The sequence below is a fragment of the Balaenoptera acutorostrata genome, chromosome X, assembly GCF_949987535.1.
Source record: "Balaenoptera acutorostrata chromosome X, mBalAcu1.1, whole genome shotgun sequence".
Taxonomy (NCBI): Eukaryota; Metazoa; Chordata; class Mammalia; order Artiodactyla; family Balaenopteridae; genus Balaenoptera; species Balaenoptera acutorostrata.
The window spans coordinates 118,528,272-118,551,801 of record NC_080085.1 but is presented as its reverse complement, the minus strand read 5'-3'; the positions used below and the strand labels follow the sequence as shown (position 1 = coordinate 118,551,801).

The window sequence follows — 23,530 nt, the reverse complement described above, 5'->3', positions numbered from 1 at the left end:
GTGATAACAGAATACAATTGCTTTCCCCCTCTCAGTTGGTAACCTGTGAAATTTTTTGTTTTGGTGTTTACATACATAGGAAAACATCTTATAACAAGTTTATTTATTTATTTATTTATTTATTTTTTTTTTTTTTATACATCTTATAACAAGTTTTAGAATTAAAGAGGAGACTGAGATTCAATAACACTGCCATAGCCATTAAAAGTGCCCGCAAATGGATGAAAATATTACCGGAATTCATATTACATATTAAACCACATTTTTTCACGTGCACGTTATAGTTAGGATTGGAAGAAAGTGGTGTTATTTACTGCAGAAACTCTTAATAGATACAATTTAATATAATGTATAAACATATTTTATACTCATTCTTGCATAATTGTATAATTTGTTATGAAAATAAAAATCAGAGATGGTAAATGTAGTTTTCACTGATTCCTTGATTGTTTATGTTTCCTTTCCGAGCTCGATGCTCTATCATTTACAAATTAATGTTTTCTGTGATCTTTTCTCTAAAAACTTTATTATCACTTCCAGAACATAATTGGCATTGATTTTTTTTTTATGGGAATCTTCTGAATCCATCCCCTCCATCCATCTGTCCATCTCCGTAGCCATTGGGTCTTAAGTCACACTCTCTTCATCTCTCATCTAGAAGACTGTCTCCTGGCTTGTCTTCACCTCCAGTATCCCTCTTGAATCCATTCTCTGTCAGAGTGATTGTGATATTTCCAAAACACAAGTTTGATTGCCAGGTCCCTACTTACAAACCTTTAATAGCTTCCCATAGCAAAAGTACTTAAACCCCGGAGGGTATCAGAAACCTTTTAAGCTGTTAAAAATACAGATCAGCAAAGATTCTGATTCAGGGGCTTTGGGATAGGCGCTGGGCATCAGATTTATTGGTTTTAGTTAGTTTTAAATAATTTCCACAAGTGAATGTAAGGCACACCTAAGTTTGAAAATGATGACTATATATGATAAAAATTCCAACTCCTTAGTGTCAGCACACAAGGCCCTCCAGGATCAGACCCTGGCCCGCCTCTTTAGGCCTTGTTCCTGCCACTTGATGCCTTAAATTTTAAACTCCCCAACCCCAAATTACCTAAAGATCTTTGTGCTTTCACAAAACTCCAGGTTAACTCTATTAGGCTCCTTACCACGATGCATGGAAACGATCTGTTTAGAGGTCTTCTCTCTCCAGATGATAGCCTTGAGGCTAGGGGTGAAGTCTTACTCAATTTTGTACCCCCAGTGCATAGCATAGTGTTGGCCACATTGTAGGTGGACAAGTGTCTCTTAAACTGAACTGTTTAAATTAACTGCTTAGCAATGTAAGCTCCATGAGGATAGGGATTTTGATCACTGCTAAAGCCCCAGCCTCTAGGGCAGTGCATGACATACAGTAGGTGTTCAATATATACTTCTTGAATGAATGCATGAATGAATGATGAATAGATGGCAGGAACTTGGAGAGGGCATCATAGAGAAGGTGCTATAAAGCTGGATTCAGAGGCATTTGAGGATGGGAGACAGCTATTCCAGATAGAGGGGAAAGTACCCATAAAGGCCTGAAACAACTAAAACCCTGGCAGTTTTAAGGAACAGTGAGAACCATGGCAGAGGGTTTGGAACATTAAGGGTGAGTGATCAGAAAATTAAGGGAATATTAAAAAGAGCATACAGGAGAAAAGACCGCAAAAGTAGGTGAGGGCCAGATAATGAATGATAAGTTAAGAACTTTGGATTTGATACCATAGGCAACTGGGAGCCAGCAAAGATTCATAAGCCAGAGAGTGAGATGAACAAATTTGTTCATGACCAAGACAATGACAATGACGATGATGATAATAATAATGATAATAGCTGATATTTACTAAATATTTATTATATGCCTGGCTCCAAGTTAAGTGTTTCACCTGTGCGATCACTCTGAGATAGGTGCTATTATGGTCTATAAAGAAATGGAGGCTCAGAGAAGTAAAGTGACTTGCCTTACAACACACAGCCAATAAGCAGTACAGCTGGGACTCAAAGTCAATTCTGCCCTGAGTGTTCTAGGGTGGAGATAATCAATACGGGCTGAGATGACCAAGAACTGCTTTGTACAGAAAAATACCTCAAAGAATAAGCAGCAGTTGGACAGGAAAAGCTTGAGGATGGGGGTAAGAAATCAACTCAGGTATGAGATGCCAGAGAACATAAAATGCACAAAACAAGAATGCCAGAGAATGCAGCTTTTGCTTACCTCTGGGGAAAAGGAATACTTCCCTTCCTTTGAAATTGTTTAGTATGATGCTCAAAACTAGAAGAATACTGGCTACCACAGGGCCCAGGGTTAGAATAGGTCTGTAACTACTTGCACTGGGAAAAATGATAAGACCCTGAGGTTTTTAATATCCTTCAGAACAGAGAACACTCTGTCCTGTTAATTCCTACAGCACCTGGCACTTTGGTCCATAAATATAAGCTGAAATCAAAATGAGCTGGAATTAAAGAAGTAATGGAATTATCCCAGAGATTACACTGGCCTTGACTCCCTCTATCCTAGAATAATGTGGAAAAATTGGAAGGATGTGCCTCTATTTTTTTTAAAGAAGGGCTGGAAGGGTTGAAGGGGCATGGAAAAGACTTGGGATAGTCTCTTTTCATCATCTATTCCTGAGGGCGATACTTCATTGCTTTACATGCACCTGTCTTCATTCTCCCAATTACAGGAAGTCCACCTGATCAAATAGAGGTGCACAGAGCAGATTCTGCAGGCATCCTTTGGTGGTTGGTTTAGCCCCACCTCAAAGAAAGTACCTCTTTCTTAAGGAGGACATAGAGAGTTGTGTTTAAGAGAATGAACCTTAGAGTCAGACCAACTTGGGTTTGAGTGAATCATAGCTCCCACACTTACTAGCTGAGTGACCTTGAACAAGTCACTTAATCTCTCTGAGCCTCAGTTTCCTCATACATGCAATGGGAATAACATGACCTACACCTCATAATAATCAGACAATTAGGTGAAAATTAAGTGAGATAAATGTATGTTTCCATATTCCCTATTAGCACATTGCCAAGCCCCTAAAAGAAGTAGTTTAGTAAATATTTGTTGGTTGGTTAACAATTAGCATTAATACATCTTTATCCCTTTTTGATCTTTTGGCCTTTAGAATTGAAATTTTTAATAAGACAGACACAACTTGGTATAATAAAGCACAAAAGGCCCACTACAGCTAACATTTGTGTGTTAAGATAATTGGACTTTTCCTTCAATACAGTGTATTTCATCTTGCACTGTGTGAGAACATTCTTCACTTTAGTGATACACTATTGTACGGTAGACACTCTCAAAATATATTGAACTTCATTCACTTCTTTTAGTGAATAAAAATATATTCAAAGCATAGACAGTGAGAAAGCCAACAGAAAAGCACTCTGCACCCGACTGATACTTCTTCTGGGTCGTAGAAACTCTTTGCATCACACTGGCTTCAATCACTGCACAGTGATTGGTGGTTCAGAGTCTCAGACTCTAAACATGCTCTCTTGAGATGAACAAAACTATATTTTGAAAATAGCATTAACTCCCAAGTAAAAGTGAGGTCCCAAAACAGTTCACTCTAGACCAGATTTCTTAACAGCAGTACTATTAACATTTTGGGCCAGATAATTCTTCGTTGTTCAGGGCTGGTCTGTGCATCATAAGATGTTCAGCAGCATCCCTAGCCTCTACCCACTAGATGTCATTAGCATCCTCCCAGTCATGACAATCAAAAATGTCTCCAGATATTGCTAAATGTCCTATACGGGACAAATTTGTCCCTGGTTGAGAACCACTGCTCAGGAATAAAAGACTGTGGCTGAATGCAAACATTTATATAAAATATTTAATTTACTACCCAATGGCAATGCAGCCAGGATTTATATTAAACCATAAACTCCATTATTATAATAGAACATAGCATTTAAACACAAAGAGAAGGAATCTTAAGTGTTAGATCTTAATTGGTTATTGTGATCTTATGTCTATTACATCAAACTAGAGATACATTATTTTGATTAATTTTCTTAAGACTTTAATGCATTTGTTGATATCGAAAACAAAACTTGATGCAAATAAAAAATCACTAACTATCCTCCAATCAAGATCAAGTATCCATACGTGTGCCAACCATGAACATCCATTAGAGATCTGAGTAAAGTGATCAGATTAGAAGAGATCACAGCCTACTTGGTCATGCACAGACTTAGTTTCTTTTTTTTTTTTTTTTAATCAATTTTTTTTTAATTACACTATACTAGGTGTGCTTTATTTATTTATTTATGGCTGTGTTGGATCTTCGTTTCTGTGCGAGGGCTTTCTCTAGTTGTGGCAAGCGGGGGCCACTCTTCATCACGGTGCACGGGCCTCTCACTATCGTGGCCTCTCTTGTTGCGGAGCACAGGCTCCAGACGCGCAGGCTCAGTAACTGTGGCTCACGGGCCCATTTGCTCCGTGGCATGTGGGATCTTCCCAGACCAGGGCTCGAACCCGTGTCCCCTGCATTGGCAGGCAGACTCTCAACCACTGCGCCACCAGGGAAGCCCAGACTTAGTTTCTTTAATAGCCAGTTTCTTAACAGCTGGTTAAACTAGTTATACTAAAACCAGTTAGGATTTTGGGCAAGTCACCGAACTTTAACTGAAATTTATCTTTGTCTCTACAATACCAGGTTTCCCTCCTGGTACCCTTTGGTGACATTATTGGTATATTGTGGCTTATCCTTCTTCTTCCTGTTCTTTGAATCCTATTTCAAAATGTTATTTACACATCTGTTAGTGTGCTATGAACTGAAAATTGGGTAGAGGAACACCAGCCACAATGTACATCACTTCCTTTGCCTCAAAAAATGAGAGGAAGAAAACAATGGGGTATCATTTTAGACATACTGAGTTAACAAAAAAGAAAACCACTTTTTCAGGGTTTTTTGGTTATTGTTTCTTTAAAAATAATATTCAATGCCAGCCAAGGCTGTAGAGAAACCGATACAATACTGCTGATGGCAGAAAAACATAAAGAGCCATAAAAATATTTACGCTTTTTGACCCTGTCATCCCATTACACAGACTATCCTAAGGAAATAATCCAAAATGGCGGGGATTCAACAGTGAGGAAACAGTTAAGTAATCTGCTCAATAGATTAAACAGCCATAAAAATGGCAAATATAAAGGATATGTAGAAACATACTCAATATTGAAAAGTGACAGCTATGAAGTCTTATACTTCCACTGTGATGCCATGGATGAATTCAAATACCAAAGAGAAATGTGATGACCACAAGGAACGGCTTTGGATGAATGCATAATTATTCTAAATTAGTGTGAAACTCTTCAGCATTTTTTACATGAGTGGATATTGCTAATTTTAAAGTTCTCATTTAAAAAAATCACTCTCAGAAAGATTTGTCTACAGCAAGAAAGAGTAATCAGCAATTAAGAACTATACTTTTGTGTACATCTATATTCTTAAGACTAATTGTTTAATTAAGAATGTCTTCCTCAAAAGTGAAACACCATGAACAGAGGCAATAAGCCTTGCTTCCTGCTGTGAACCTCAAAATGTAACGATGAAATGTAAAGAGATGCCATTTAAGAGCCTTACGCAGAGAGGGCTTCTTAAAGAACAGTTCTAGAAAACTGATGTCAAAAGCACACTTCATGATTTTAATAATTTTTTTCCTAATATGAACAATAACCAGGATTTACTTTGGAGGTTTCTCCTACCCATGATTTAATTTAAAAATAGATATGGAGATCTCTTTTTCTCTCTCTCCCCCCCCATATGAAAAATAATTTGCTCTGATTCATGATGATGACATAGGAAGATCCTGAACTCACTTCCTCTTATAGACACACCAAATCTACAGCAATATATGGAACAAATTCCTCTGAAAAAACCTGTCACAGAGACCTCTTCACATGGGGCAAATGAGAGGGAAACCACATCGAAGGGGATAGGAAAGGCTGAGACACAATCTCACCATAAACCCCAAACCCGGCATGGTGACGCACATTCGGAAGGGAACTCAAGACCTGGAGCTTCTTTCTGAGGAGCAAAGCGTTCATACCCTACATGGAACACGCCACCCTTTAAGACTGGCACCTGAGAAATAAACCCCCCAAACATCTGGTTTTGAAAAACAACAGGGCTCGCACCCATGAGACCCAAGGGGCTGATACAAACTGAGGTTTGGCTCTTAAGGGCCCACACAAAATCTCCAAACAGCTCACACAGCTGAATATCAAAAAAAACAACCCAGTCAAAAAATGGGCAGAAGATCTAAATAGTCATTTCTCCAAAGAAGACATACAGATGGTTAAAAAGCACATGAAAAGATGCTCAACATCACTAGTTATTAGAGAAATGAAAATCAAAACTACAAAGAAGAATCACCTCACACCAGTCAGAATGACCATCATCAAAAAGTTTACAAACAAGAAATGCTGGAGAGAGTGTGGAGAAAAGGGAACCCACTTATGCTGTTGGTGGGAATGTAAACTGGTGCAGCCACTATGGAGAACAGTATGGAGGTTCCTTAAAAAGCTAAAAATAGAGCTACCATATGATCCAGCAATCCCACTCCTGGTCATATATCCAGAGAAAACCATAATTTTTAAAGATACATATACCCCAATGTTCATTGCAGCACTATTTACGATAGCCAGGACATGGAAACAACCCAAGTGCCCATCAACAGAGGAATGGATAAAGAAGATGTGGTACATATATACAATGGAATATTACTCAGCTATAAAAAAGAATGAAATAATACCATTTGCAGCAACATGGAGGGACCTAGAGATTGTCATACTGAGGGAAGTAAGTCAGACACAGAAAGACAAATATCATATGATATCGCTTATATGTGATATCTAAAAAAGAAGTGTACAAATAAACTTATCTACAAAACAGAAATAGAGTCACAGATGTAGAAAATAAACTTATGGTTACCAGGGGGTAAGGGGGGGGAGGGATAAATTGGAAGATTGGGATTGACATATACACACTACTACATAAAATAGGTAACTAGTAAGGACCTATTTTTTAGCACAGGGAACTCTACTCAATACTCTGTAATGGCCTATATGGGAATAGAATCTAAAAAAGAAAAAAAAAGAGAGGATATATGTATATGTATAACTGATTCACTTTACTGTACAGCAGAAACTAACACAACATCGTAAATCAACTATACTCCACTAAAAATTTTTTTTAAAAAAAGGGCCCACACGCAGACTCACCGGCTCCAGGGCACAGAATAGAAGCAGCCTTTTGAAAGGCACCCAGACTTGATGTGAAAGACTCCTTTGCTAATTTTAAAGCGTTGGTCTGAAGGGCTGGGGCCTGCTGGGATACTCTCAGGGACAGAGGCTGGTGGGTGCCATCCTCTGCTCTCCCTACGCCTACCTAAGCTAGCTGGTACCATCTTTTCTTCTTTTATTTTCTCCTTCCTTTGCAGCGGGTGTCATCTTTATGCTTCAGCCAGTGGGCACCATCTTCCTCCAAATCCCTCTGCCCTGCTAAAGCCAGCAGGTACCATCTCCCTCATCTCTTATTTTATTTCCCATTTTCCTTTCTCTTCTTTTTCTCTGTGTCTTTTACTTTCATTTTTTTCTTCTTTTTTCCTTTTTTTTCTGTGGGTCCCATCTTTGCACTTCCCCTTTGCCTTGCTCCAGTCAGTGGGTGCCCTCTTCATGCTCTCCCCCGGCCATACTCCAGAGTGCTGTATCTCCCAGAGGGGAGCTTCTACACACATCTGGCACCCCAGTTATTACATATGGTGCCCTGATTTTTGCAGCTGCGGCCAGGGGACACCTCTGCATTGCCCGGCTCTGGTGGGCAGTGGGGCTTATGCCCACACGTCCCACAGGACTGTAACCAATGGAGAAAGAGTTCTTAAACAGCTACCACCCCCCCCCACCCCCGGGCCCAGCAAGAGGCAACACACCCAGGGGCTCCTATTACCTTATCATCATAGCTTCAGCCTGAGGGGCAGGCTTCTAATTAAGTCCACATCTTAGGGCTGACTGTAAACCTTCCCTGAGACTTAGGAGGATGGGAACTCTTATATGAGTCTGGTGCCCCAGTTTTTACATTTAGTGCCCTGGTTTTTGCAGCTGCCTCCCAGGGATACCCCTTGATCGCCCGGCTCTGGTGGCCAGGAGGGCTGGTGTTCCTGGGTCCCATGGGACAGTAACAATTGGAAAGACAGTCCTTGGCAACTACCACCCCCAGGGCACTACACAGACAGCAGACTGAAAGACCTCCACAGGCGTTTTGTGAAGGAGGCCTACTTGCTAGTCCTAAATCTTCGGCCTTAGGGGCAGGCGCTAGGTTTGGCACACATCTGGAAGCAATGGAGCTGCTCTCAGGGAATGTACGCTGAGGAACATCACCTTTGCACTCTCCCTCTACCTTGCTACAGCTCACCAGTGCCTCCCAGAAAGGAGCTTATACACTCATCTGGAGCCCTGATTTTTGAGACTGCTGCCCAGCAGACACCTCCAGATCACCTGGTTCTGGGAGCCAGTGGGGTTTACACTTGCAGTTCCACAGAAGATATATGTGTATTCTTTAAAAGCTGCTGCCTGAGGGTCTGACTTTCAATCAGTCTGAATCTCGGTGCTGACCGAGATCCTCCCCTTTGAGACACCGAAAGGTTTTGGCACACCCTCAACTACTAGGAGCTACTAAAAATGAAATAGGCTGATGGACCTAGAGACTGTCATACAGAGTGAAGTAAGTCAGAAAGAGAAAAACAAATATCGTATATTAACACATATATGTGCAATCTGAAAAAACTGGTATAGACCAGCGGTCACCAACCTTTTTGGCACCAGGGACCGGTTTCGTGAAAGACAATTTTTCCACAGACCATGGTGAGGGGGAGTGGGATACAGTGGTTCAGGAGGTAATGCAAGTGATGGGGAGCAGCAGAAGCTTCACTCACTCACCCACCGCTCACCTCCTGCTGTGCAGCCCGGTTCCTAACAGGCCGCGGACCCCTGGTATAGACGATCTTATTTACAAAGCAGAAATAAGAGACACAGACTTAGAGAACAAACATATGGATATGGTGGGGGGGATGAACTGGGAGATTGGGATTGACATATATACACTATTCATACTATGTATAAAGTAGATAACTAATGAGAACCTACTGTATAGCACAGGGAACTCTACTCAATGCTCTGTGGTGACCTAAATGAGAAGGAAATCCAAAAAAGAGGGGATATATGTATACGTAGAGCTGATTCACTTTGCTGTACAGTATAAACTAACACAATATTGTAAAGCAACTATACTCCAATAAAAATAAATAAATAAAGTAGGCCACTTGGATAATCACAAAGGTTTGAGAGACAATCAAGAGCTAGGGCAGATTTCAACAATGAGGTTCATCTCCTACACAAGGCCAACCCTTCAAGGCTGGGAGAGGTGGCTATTTCATCTAACGCACAGGAACCAACATAGTCAACCAAAATAAAGAAACAGAGGAATATGTTCCAAACAAAAGAATAAGAGAAAACCTCAGGAAAAAAAAAACATTAAGGAACCAAAGTTAAGTAATTTACCTGATAAAGAATTCAAAGTAATGGTCATAAAGATGCTCACAGAACTCGGGAGAAAAATGCATGAATACAGTGAGAACTCCAACAAAGATGTATCAATAGGAAATATAAGAAAGTTTCAAACATAAACCACAGAGCTGAGAAATACAATAACTCAACTGAAAAATACACTATAGGGGTTCAATAGCAGACTAGATGAAACAGAAGAAAGGATCAGTAAACTCAAAGACAGGGCAGAGGAACTCACCTAATCAGAGCAAAAAAGAAAAAGAATGAAAAAAGTGAAGATAGCTTAAGGGACTTATGGGACACCATCAAGTGGACTAACATTTGCATTATAGGAGTTCCAAAAGGAGAAGAGAGAGAGAAAGGGGCAGAAAAATTATTTGAAGAAATAATGGCTGGAAACTTCCCTAACCTGGGGAAAGAAACAGATGTCCAGATCCAGGAAGCCCAGAGAGTTGCAAATAAAATGGACCCAAAGAGACCCACTGAGACACATTACAATTAAAATGTCAAAAGTTAAAGACAAGGGGAGAATCTTAAAAGCAGCAAGAGAAAAACAACTTGTTATAAACCCCCATAAGACTATCTGTAGATTTTTCAGCAGAAACTTTGCAGGCCAGAAGGGAATGACAATATATTCAAAATGATGAAAGAAAAAAAATCCAACCAAGAATACTCTACTTGGCAAAGTTATCATTCAGAATTGAATGAGAGATAAAAAGTTTTCCGGGGTGGGGGGGGGATAAACTGGGAGAATAGGATTGACATATACACAGTACTATATAGAATAGATAACTAATGGGTACCTACTGTATAGCACAGGGAACTCTACTCAATACTCTGTAACAGCCTATATGGGAAAAGAATCTAAAAAAGAGTGGATACATGTATATGTATAACTGATTCACTTTGCTATACAGCAGAAACTAACACAACATTGTAAATCAATTATCATCCAATAAAAATTAATTTAAAAACAAAAGTTTTCCAGACAATCAAAAGCTAAAGTAGTTCATCACCACTAAACTGGCCTTACAAGAAATGTTAAAGGGACTCCTTCATGCTGAAAAGAAAGGGCACGAGTTAGTAACAAGACAACTTATGAAAGTATAAATCTCACTGGTAAAGGTAAATATATATTAGTAAAGGTAGTGGATTAATCACTTATAAAGCTAGTAGGAAGGTGAAGGGGCAGGAAAATTTTTTAATTATTTAAAGAATTTAAAAACCTAATATAAAGGTTAAAAGACAAAAGTAGTAAAAATAACAATAACTACAATAAGTTAAGTGATACACATAATAAAAAGATATAAAATGTGACATCAAAGACATATAACATAGAAGGAGAGTAAAAATGTAGAGCTTTAGAATGCTTTCAAACTTAAGATCTTATCAACTTAAAATAGACTGTTATAAGTTGTTATTGGGTTGGCCAAAAAGTTCCTTTGGTTTTTAAGTAAAAATAAAAAGCACATTTTTCATTTTCACCAAGAACTTTATTGAACAATGTACTCACTGTTTTGTTCCACTACATTCTGCCATTTTTCAGGCAACTTCATAATTCCATCTTCCCCAAACTTTTTATCTTTTTGAGCAAAGAACTGTTCCAGGTGCCTTTTACAGTCTTCCAGGGAATGGAAATTTTTTCATTAAGAGAATTTTGTAAAGACCTAAATAAATGGAAATCCAAAGGTGCAATGTCTGGTGAATTCGGTGGATGAATCGGAACTTCCCAACCAAGATGTAACAGTTTTTGCCTGGTCATAAAAGAAACATGCAGTCTTGCGTTATCCTGATGGAAGATTATGCGTTTTCTGTTGACTAATTCCGGACGCTTTTCATCAAGTGCTGCTTTCAGTTGGTCTAATTGGGAGCAGTACTTGTTGGAATTAATCATTTGGTTTTCCGGAAGGAGCTCATAATAGAGGACTCCCTTCCAATCCCACCATATACATACCATCACCTTCTTTGGATGGAGACCGGCCTTTGGTGTGGTTGGTGGTGGTTCATTTCGCTTGCCCCACGATCTCTTCCGTTCCTCATTATTGTACAGTACCCACTTTTCATCACCTGTCACAATCTGTTTTAAAAATGGAACATTTTCATTACTTTTAAGTAGAGAATTGCATGCAGAAATACTGGTCAAGAAGGTTTTTTTCACTTAACATGTGTGGAACCCAAACATCAAAGCGATTCACATAATCAAGCTGGTGCAAATGATTTTCAATGCTTGATTTGGATATTTTGAGTATGTCAGCTATCTCCCACATGATGTAACACTTATTGTTCTTAATTAATGTCTCGATTTGATCACTATCAACTTCAACTGGTCTACCTGACCGTGGAGCATCGTCCAGCGAGAAATCTCCAGCACGAAACTTCGCAAACTGGTTTTTTTTGTTGCAAACCACTTTTGACACATCCAATCATTCACGGCACCTTCACCATATACTGCACAAATCTTTTTTTGTGCTTCAGTTGCGTTTTTAGCTTTCTTGAAATAATAAAGCATAATATGCTGAAATGTTGCTTTTTTTCTTCCATCTTCCATATTAAAATGGCTACAAAAAATTCAGGTTTTTTTAGTATTTATTTATTTATTTATTTATTTATTTATTTATGTATTTATTTTTGGCGGTGTCAGGTCTTAGTTGCGGCATGCAGGATCTTCGTTGCGGCTCATGGGCTTCTCTCTAGTTGTGTTGCATGGGCTCCAGAGCACGTGGGCTCTGTAGTTGCAGCATGCAAGCTCTCTAGTTGTGGCTCACGTGCTCAGTAGTTGCAGCGTGTGGGCTTAGTTGCCCTGCAGCATGTGGGATCTTAGTTCCCCAACCAGGGATTGAACCTGCGTCCCCTGCATTGGAAGGCAGATTCTAAACCACTGGACCACTAGGGAAGTCCCCCAAAATGCAATTTTGATAAGTTTTTTTTTAAATGCACGCTGATATGACAGCTGTCACAATACAATCTACCAAAACTGTTTCAAATGAAGTTAAAGACAACTAAGTGCTACTAGAGCCATCTTATGGAAAAAACCGAACGAACTTTTTGGCCAATCCAATATATATAAGCCTCATGGTAGCCGCAAGCAAAAACCTATAGAGATACACAAAAGATAATGAGAAAGGAATCTAAGCATACCACTAAAGAAAGTCATCAAACCACAGAGGAAGACACAAGAGAAGAAGAAAGGGACAGAGGAACTAAAAAACAGCCAGGAAACAAATAACAAAATGGCAATAAGGACATACCTATCAATAATTAAATGTAAATAGACTAAATTATCCAATCAAAACACATACAGTGGCTAGAATGGATAAAAAACAAGACCCATCTATATGCTGCCTATAAGAAACTCACTTCAGACATAAGGACACACAGACTGAAAGTGAAGGGATTAAAAAAAAAAAGATATTCCATGCAAATGGAAACCAAAAGAAAGCTGTGGTAGCTATATATACACAAAATAGATTTTAAAAAGAAGACTGTAATAAGCTAATAAGGGCATTACATAATGATAATGGGTATAGAGGATACATATCTCAACGTAATAAAATCCATATATGACAAACCCATAGCTAACATCATACTCAAAGGTGAAAAGCGAAAAGCTTTTCCTCTAAGATCAGGAACAAGACAAGGATGCCCACACTCACCACTTTTATTTAATAGAGTATTGAAAGCCCTAGGCAGAACAATTAGGCAAGAAAAAGAATAAAAGGTATCCAATTTGGAAAGGAAGAAGTAAACCTGTCACTGTCTACAGATGACATGATATTATGTATAGAAAACCCTAAAGACTCCACCAAAGAACTATTAGAACTAATAAATGAATTCAGTAAAGTTTCAGGATACAAAATCAATGTATAGAAATTTGTTGCATTTCTATACACTAATAATGAACTATCAGAAAGAGAAATTAAGAAAACAATCCCATTTACAATTGATCAAAAAGAATGAAATACCTAAGAATAAATTTAACCAAGGAACTGAAAGACCTCTACACTGAAAACTGTAAGATGTTAATGAAAGATTGAAGAAAACACAAATAAATGGAAAGATATTCCATGCTCATGGACTGTAAGAATTAATATTGTTAAAATGTCTACACTACCCAAAGGAATCTACAGATTCAATGCAATCCCTATCAAAAGTCCAGTGGTGGATTTCCCTGGTGATCCAGTGGTTAACGCTCTGTGCTTCCAATGCAGGGGGTGCAGGTTTGATCCCTGGTCAGGGAACTAAGATCCCACATGCTTCACAGCATGGTCAATAAATAATAATAATAATAAAAATAAAATAAAAGTCCAGTGGTAATTTCACAGAAATAGAACAAACAATCCTAAAATTTGTATGGAACCACAAAAGATCCCAAATAGCCAAAGCAATCTTGAGAAACAAGAATAAAGCTGGAGGTATCAATCCCTTGATTTCAAACTATAACACAAAGCTATAGTAATCCAAACCGTATGGTATTGGCATAAAAACAAATACATAAATCAATGGAACAAAACAGAGAGCCCAGATATAAGCCCACACATATATGGTCAACTAATTTATGACAAAGGAGCCAATAATATACAATGGAGAAAGGATAGTCTCTTCATAAATGGTGTTGGGAAAACAGGACAGTCACACGCAAATGAATGAAACTGGACACAAAAATTAACTTAAAATGGATTAAAGACCTGAAACCATAAAGCTCCTAAAAGTAAATACAGGAGGTAAGCTCCTTGACATCAGTCTTGGTGATGATTTTTTTGGACTTCACACCAAAAGCAAAGGCAACAAAAGCAAAAATCAACAAGTGGGACTACATCAAACTAAAAAGTTTCTGTACAGAAAAGGAAACCATCAACAAAAATGAAAAGGCAACCTACTGAACGGGAGAAAATACTTGCATATCATATATCTGATAAGGGGTTAATATCCAAAATATATTTTTGAAAAAAACTCATCCAACTCAATAGCAATAAACCCCCCCAAAAAAATCCAATTAAAAATGTGTAGAGCAGGACTTCCCTGCCAGTCCAGTGGTTAAGACTTTGCCTACCAATGCAGGGGGTGAGGGTTCAATCCCTGGTCGGGGAGCTAGGATCCCACATGCCTTGCAGCCAACAAGCCAAAACATAAAACAAAAGCAATATTGTAGCAAATTCAACAAAGACTTTTTAAAAAAATGGTCTACATCAAAAAAAATTATAAAAAAAATTTTTTTTAAATGGGCAGAGGATCTGAACAGACATTTTTTCAGAGAAGACAAAACATACAGAAGGCCAACAGGCACATGAAAAGATGTTCAATGTCACTAATCATCAGGGAAATGCAAATCAAAACCACAATGAGATATCACTTCACACCTGTCAGAATGGCTATCATCAAAAAGATAACAAATAACAAGTGTTAGTGAGGGTGTGGAGAAAAGGGAACCTTTGTATACTGTTGGTGGGAATGCAAATTGGTGCAGCCACTGTAGAAAACAGTATGGAGATTCCTGAAAAAAATGAAAATAGATCCACCACATGATCCAGCAATTCCACTCCTGGGTATTTATCCGAAGAAAACAAAAACACTAATTCAAGATATATGTTATGTTTGTTCATTTGTTTTGTTTTTAGATTCCACATAAAAGTGAAATCATAAAAAAAAGATATATGAACCCCTATGTTCACTGAAGCATCATTTACAGTAGCCAAGATATGGAAGCAACCTAAGTGCTCATCAATAGATGAATGGATAAATAAGATGTGGTATATGTTTGTGTATATATATATATATAATTCAGCCATAAAAAAAGAATTAAATCTTGTCATTTGGCCATTTGGGACAACATGGATGGACCTAGAGGGTATTATGCTAAGTGAAATAAGTCAGACAGAGAAAAACAAATACTGTATGATTTCACTTGTATGTGGAATCTAAAAAACGGAACAATTGAACAAACGTAACAAAATAGAAACAGTCATAGATACAGAGAACAAACAGGTGGTTGCTGGGGGTGGAGGGGTAGGTGGAGGAGTGAAGTAGGTGATGGAGATTAAGAGATACAAAATTCCAGTTACAAAATAAATAAGTCAAGGGATGAAATGTACAGTGTGGGGAATATAGTCAATGATTATGCAAATCTTTGTATGGTGACAGATGGTAACTAGACTTATCATGGTGATCATTTTGAAATGGATAGAAATATCAAATCACTATGCTGTGTACCAGGAACTAACACAGTGCTGTAGGTCAATTATACTTCAACAAACAAACAAACAAACTCATAGAAAAAGAGATCTGATTTGTAGTTACCAGATGTGAGGGGTGGGTGAAGAGGAATTGGATGAAGGCAGTCAAAAGGTACAAACTTTCAGTTATCAGATAAATAAGTATTAGGGTTGTAATGTACAATGATAAATATAATTAACACTGCTGTACGTTATATATGAAAGTTGCTGAAAGTAAATTTCAGCACAAGAAGAAAATTTTTTCTATTTCTTCTATTTTGTAACTATGAGATGACAGATATTCACTAAACTTACTGTGATCATCATTTCATGACTATGTAAGTCAAATCATTATGCTGCACACCTTAAACTTATACAGTGCTGTATGTCAACTATATCTCAATAAAAATCTCAAAAAAACTGGAAAGGAAAAAATATATACACCTTCCACAAAGATTTTAGGGCTGTTACGATAGATGTAAGCATTTTATTACAAAAAAATGGGCAGAGGATCTGAATAGACGTTTCTCCAAAGAAGACATACAGAAGGCCAAAAGGTACATGAAAAGATGCTCAACAGCATTAATCATCAGGGAAATGCAAATCAAACCCACAATGAGATATCACCTCACACCTGTTAGAATGGCAATTATCAAAAACACAATAAATAAAAAGTGTTGGCAAGGATGTGGAGAAAAGGGGACCCTGTGCATTGTTGATAGGAATATAAATTGGTGCAGCCACTACAGAAAATGGTATGGAGGTGCCTCAAAAAATTAAAAATAGGGCTTCCCTGGTGGCGCAGTGGTTGAGAATCTGCCTGCCAATGCAGGGGACACGGGTTCAGGCCCTGGTCTGGGAAGATCCCACATGCCGCAGAGCAACTAGGCCCGTGAGCCACAACTACTGAGCCTGCGCGTCTGGAGCCTGTGCTCCCAACAAGAGAGGCCGCGATAGTGAGAGGCCCGTGCACCGTGATGAAGAGTGGCCGCCGCTTGCCACAACTAGAGAAAGCCCTTGCACAGAAACGAAGACCCAACACAGCCAAAAGAAAAAAAAATTAAAAATAGAACTACTATAAGATCCAGCAATTCCAGTTTTGGGTATTTAGCCAAAGAAAATGAAAACACTAACTCAAAAGGATACATGTACCCCATGTTCACTGCAGCATTATTTACAATAGCCAAGATATGAAAACAACCTAAGTGTCCACTGATGGATAAATGGATAAAGAAAATGTGGTATATGTATACAATGGAATATTATTCAGCCATAAAAAAGAATGTAATCCTGCTTTTTGTGACAACATGGATGGGCTTTGAGGGCATTATGCTAAGTGAAATAAGTCAGACAGAGAAAAACAAATACCGCATGCTCTCACTTACATGTGGGATCCTAAAAAACAAAAACAAACAAACAAAAAAAAACAACCAAGCTCATAGATACAAAGAACAAATTGGTGGTTTCCAGAGGCTGGAGGGTGGGGAGAGGATGTGGGCAAAATGGGTGAAGTGGGTCAAAAGGTACAAACTTCCAGTTATAAATAAGTCATGGGGATGTAATGTACAGCATAGTGACTATAATTAATAATACTGTACTGCACATTTGAAAGTTGCTAGGAGAATACATCTTAAAAGTTCTCATCTACTCCAAAAATTTTGTAACTATGTATGATGACAGACGTTAACTAGACTTATTGTGGTGATCATTTTGCAATATATACAAATATCAAATCATTATGTTGTACACCAGAAACTAATACAATGTTGTATGTCAATTATACTTCAATCTAAACATTTTTTTAATTTAAAATAAAATAAAATAGATATGGAAACATTATACCATAATGGTATCTCCTGTCTTTCATGCTCTATGTAATTCAAGAAGAACCATGTGCTTAGCACTATAAAGGATATAAAATAGGCATATGATGTGGTCCCTGTTCTCAAGGAGATTCCAAGTTAGCTGGGGAGACATGCTAAAAAAGTCAGGAGGAGGGCTTCCCTGGTGGTGCAGTGGTTAAGAATCTGCCTGCCAATGCAGGGGACACGGGTTCAAGCCCTGGTCCGGGAAGATCCCACATGCCACGGAGCTACTAAGCCCATGTGCCACAACTACCAAGCCTGCGCTCTAGAGCCCGCGAGCCACAACTACTGAGCCCGCATGCCACAACTACTGAAGCCCACGCACCTAGAGTCTGTGCTCCGCAACGAGAAGCCACCACAATGAGAAGTCCGTGTGCCACAACGAAGAGTAGCCCCCACTCGCTGCAACTAGGGAAAGCCCGTGCGCAGCAACGAAGACCCAATGCAGCCAAAAATAAATAAATAAAATAAATAAATTTAAAATATATATATTAAAAAAAAAGTCAGGAGGAGACACGCCTAAACTCAGTAAATGGTTCAGTTTAAGAGGCTTAGAAAATACGCTGAGTAGGCAGAACAGGAGCCCAAACACCAAGGGACGTTTAGAACTTGATAGAGAAGTATGGCACTATTAAAGCTTTCAAATAAGAAGAGTGATATTATCACATTAGTTCCCTATTTAAACCCCCTCAACTTCCCATCACTCCTACAATAAAATCTAAATTCCCTAGTACAGTAGAGTTTTTAAGACCCTGGTAAGATCTGCAAGTTCCTTATGTCTCTAATCACTATTGCCACCTAGTGCCACCTTCCTTCTCTTGCCATCTTGAACTTCTCTGTGTTCTTTGAAGATGTCATACTCCTTCTCACTTTAGGACTTTTGAACACGCTGTCACCTCTGTTTGAAACACTTGATTATCCACCTCTTCTTCAATATCATTTCTTTCACAAAGCTCTTCAAACCCATAATTCCTTCTTTGTCTTCCATCCATTAAAATATAAGATCCACAAAAGCAGGGGACCTTACCTGTCTTCTTCACCGCTATGTCCCCAGCACCTAGCGCAGGGTCTAGCGCAGTGTAAGACAGAATAAGAGGCTTCTGAAGAAGAATAAATAGGGGAGTTGTAATTAATTAACTATAAAGCATGGAAGTGCTATGTTAAGAATTCCTGCAAAATAAGCCAAGGAGATGAGAGATTAGAGATGATGGTCAAAGGAAGAGAGCAATTAAGATGAGTCAGTTGGGGGGAAAGGAAGTGCTACATTCACTTTCTGGGGCATGCCGAGTTGGCAGTACCAATGCGACATGCAAATGTTCAGAATATAATTGGAGAGAGGTTATGACTAGAGATACAGATTTGGGAGCTGTCAGCACTGAGGAGATAAGTGAAGCCCTGGGACTAAATAAGCTCTAAAAGGGAGAGTGTAGAAAGAAAGGACTGAAATGCTGAAAGCTGAACCCTTGATAAAGGCTAGAGTTAGGTGACAGGAAGAGGGAGGAAAACAAAAGAATTCACAGCGTGGTACAAGAAGAAGAATGCCAATCATGCTGGGAGAATTTCACAGAATAGGTGTTGAGTAGTATTTAGCTAAGAAGCCAAGGAGGATGAAGACCAGGGAAAGGCCTTAGATTTGGCAAGAGACCACTGAGAGCCTTGGAGAGTCACATATTAGCGACAGAAGCAATTCAAGTGGTGGAGCCAACCAAAGGGCACAGATTTTTGTCAGCAATGTGACCATTTGGGATGACATCTAACTTCTGAAAGAAGCTGTTGTAATATAAGACTCCCAGAAAAAGGCAGCCTGAGTCAAAGTGTTAGGTAATGAAGAAAAGAAAACATAATCCATCTAACTGCACATTACACAAACAGAAAAGCCAGTAACTCACAGGGGGAGAAACCCAAAACAGAACACATGAGGGGCAGAGACGACATGTACGCACAGTGATACGGATGAAATTCGCAAACAATCTTGAGAAAAAGAAACCAGACCCCAGTGAAGCCAGATGTAAAAGAGTAGATCTCGTATGATTCCATTTACCTACAAATCAAAAACAGGCCAAATTAACCGATGCTGTTAAAAGTCAGGATAGTGGTTGCCTTTTGGGGAAGGTGAATGGAAAGAGGCCCAACAGTGGCTTTGGGCATGCAGATCACGTACTGTTTATTAACGTGGGTGTCAGTTACAGATTGTGCTCACTGCTCTACACTTACGATGTGTGCACTTTTCTGCACACATATTTCAGTAAAAAGCTTAAAAACCTCAAAAACAAACATGAGGGGCCTTCCCTGGTGGCGCAGTGGTTGAGAATCTGCCTGCCAATGCAGGAGACACGGGTTCGAGCCCTGGTCTGGGAAGATCCCACATGCCGCGGAGCAACTAAGCCCATGAGCCACAACTACTGAGCCTGCGTGTCTGGAGCCTGTGCTCCGCAACAAGAGAGGCCGCGATAGTGAGAGGCCGCGATAGTGAGAGGCCCGTGCACCGCGATGAAGAGTGGCCCCTGCTCGCTGCAACTAGAGAAAGCCCTCGCACAGAAACGAAGACCCAACACAGTCATAAATAAATAAATTAATTTAAAAAAAAACAAACATGAGGAGGCTGGTAGACTAGAATGGTGAGATGCTCTCAGGCCTTTGGTTTTAAATAGAACTTTTTAAGTTCCCCAACCAGGGATCAAACACAGGCCCCCTGCAGTGGAAGTGGAAGAGCGGAGTCCCAACGACTGGACCGCCAGGGAGGTCCCTAAATAGAACTTCTGGTGGCTGAGAGATGAAAGAAGGCCTGCCCAGTCTTCCCTTTACTGAGGAGTTGAGAGCAGCAGTACATGAAAAGCACTGAAAGGAGCCACCACCAAGATGCCCAGTTTCTCAGGTAATGTTTACATGTGTCTTAAGGCTTTGATTTCTGACAAATTTCCACTGTTAATTTTTGCATATTTGTTGAATCCGAGAGTTAAAATCGGAGAAAAATACTTGAAATGTTCCAAACTGATCTACACAAGTGATATGACTTGAGCTAAAACCAGAACTTAAAAGTGAGGCAGGTAGAGATGGACCGCTGCTTCCCTTGGGTTAGAAAGGGCGTAAAGCTCTCCATCTTCATTATTTCTCCAACTGGATCATCTTAGAAACCATGCCATTTTTTCACCTGCTTCAAGCATTAATCTAAACAAAAGTTTCCATCACAGCGGAACCCAAATAACAATCCCAAATGAGTAATCCTGAGAAGTATACATCTTGTTCCTCACCTATAATTGCTTATATTGACTTAATCTCATTTTACTCATTTAAAAGTTATTCAAGTGAGTTAATTTTTTATGCTTGGGAGCTATTCAAAGGTGATTACACATAACCCTTACTGTGCTTTGGAACACATCCCTACTGTTTAAAAACATTCACAAGAGACAGTCTTACAGCTAAGTACATAAGGTCCCTCCAGCTCCCCGGGCTTTGCAATCTTTTATCTCCAAAGCATAAAAATGAACATGATGACTTTGTTCCCTCTTCCTTCCATTAATTGTTAATTGATGCTTATTATATTATGGCTATCCCCAAGTCTTTTTAGAGAATCTGAAATACACAAAGTAATTCTGTGCTTACCTGTGAAAAGGAAGAAAATCAAGACCATGATCATCGTGTACCCAAAGTACAAAATGGTGTTTGCAATGCCCGTGATTTGAAGTTTGGTAAAGAAGTAATAAACTGCATATAAAAAAAGGTAAACAGCTGTAAAACTGCTGGTAAAAAAGCCTCTCCACCACCAATGATAATCCTGCAAAAAGAGGTAGAAAAAACAAATTTTTAGATGAAATTCTAACTATCCATGGGTTAGCAATTATTGTAATAACAAGAAACATAAAATAGGCTCTGTAGGATTATGGATTAAAAGAAATAAAGGGGGAAGTTTTATAAGAAATTTAATATAATATGTACTGTCTGACTAATGTACATCCTGCTTGGGGCGCCCTAACAATGATAAACTCTTGGTTTCCAGGGGGACGATGTGTGCCCTCGGGGATTGTACCTTCTAATGTGTGCATCCTTTCTCTGCAGATGCTGCCTCAGCCCTGGAAGGCTTTCAGGTCAGCTTCAATTTACTGGCCAGAGTTGTGCTGGGCCTGAATTGATGCCTCAGGCCAGGTAAAAAAAGGTTAATATAGAAATTTAAGATAGACCTTTTTTTACCCTTTCAGTTTTATTGGGATTTTTATTGAGATATAACTGACATACAGCACTATCTAAGTTTAAGGTGTACAGCATAATGATGTGACTTACATACATCATGAAATGATTTTCACAGTAAATTTAGTGAGCACCCATCATCTCATACAGATACAAAATTAAAGAAACAGAAAAAAATGTTTTCCTTGTGATGAGAATTTAGGATTTACTGTCTTAACAACTTTCATATATAACATACAGCAGTGTTAATTGTATTTATCATGCTGTACATTACATCCCTAGTACTTATTTATCTTATAACTGCAAGTTTGTACCTTTTGACTACCTTCATCCAATTCTCCCTCCCCCCAACCCCTGCCTCTGGTCAACACAAACCTGATCTCTTTTTCTATAAGTCTGTTTGTTTCTCTAAGACAGACCTTTATGGTTAATAGGATTTGTTTTAACTGGCTAAATTCAGGACCCATGGAGGCATGACTGAGGTCAATAATCAGGTTAGTCTCATCCTGCCCCATGGGCCCTTCCTGATAGTAATTTTACCATAAAGGCACTGTGGTCAAGGGCCAAGGGGATAAAGTGCGCAGAAAAGGGTTAACAGCAGGTCTGAGGTTGCTGTCTTTAGAAGGGTCTGCTTACAAGGTTGACTCTTGGCTTATATCTGGGAATTTGGCATTTAATCATTCCCTGACTGATGAGACTGGTTTGCTCTACCTAGACTGTACAAACAATGTGATTTATGGTGAACACTTGCTTTCCTTTTGGGAGTCTGGAATTTGGGGAGTTGCTAGGCAGAGGGTGCCTATGTGACTAGCTCGCAACAAGAACCTTGGATGCTGAGTCTCGAATGGGCTTCCCTGGGCAGACACGTTGCACATATATTCCTGCATTTTTTTTACTGCTGGAGAAAGGAGCATGCTTCGTGTGTCCCCTCATGAGAGAGAGAAAGCATAGGAAGACTGCACATGGATTTTTTTCCAGGCTCCACCTGTGTCTTTTTCCCTTGCTGATCCTGTTGTGTATCCTTTTGCTGTAACAAACCCTAGCCAAGAAGACATCTATACCCTGAGTCCCATGAGTCCTTCTAGTGAGTCACCAAACATGTGGGTGGTCTTGGGGGCCCCCAAAACATTTTCTAAGGAATAAAAATATACACATTATATGTCTATTAATGTATGTTTCATTAATGACTGTTGCAGATTTTCTATGACAAAATGTACCACAGAATGAATGAGTAGCTAAGTATAATATATACATAATTATATATTTTTTATCTTTATTCTTATAGCTCAAAAAAAATGCTCTAAGACATCATGTATATAATAATCATTCTCTAAACTCTCTTGTCACCTTTAGAGAGTCACATTAAACTACCAAAATAAGAGGGATTTAGGGGATTTAAGAAAACATGTTCAGGGACTTCCCTGGTGGCACAGGGGTTAAGAATCCACCTGCCAATGCAGGGGACATGGGTTCAAGTCCTGGTCAGGGAAGATCCCACGTGCCACGGAGCAACTAAGCCTGTGCGCCACAACTACTGAGCCTGTGCTCTAGAGCCAGTGAGCCACAACTACTGAGCCTGTGCTCTAGAGCCCGTGAACCACAACTACTGAGCCCACGTGCCACAACTACTGAAGCCTGCGTACCTAGGGTCCGTGCTC

At 39.2% G+C, this 23,530-nt stretch overlaps 1 protein-coding gene across 1 annotated transcript in view; it reads right to left on the bottom strand.

Annotated features, from left to right (window-relative positions):
* Positions 1-18,553: 18,553 nt before the first annotated feature.
* The window catches only part of LOC130706313 (transmembrane 9 superfamily member 2-like), an 81,735-nt gene continuing 76,758 nt past the window's right edge, over positions 18,554-23,530 (bottom strand). The window contains 2 exon segments of the mRNA XM_057537704.1: positions 18,554-18,756; positions 21,291-21,462. Coding sequence (XP_057393687.1) covers positions 18,554-18,756; positions 21,291-21,462 — 375 coding nt within the window.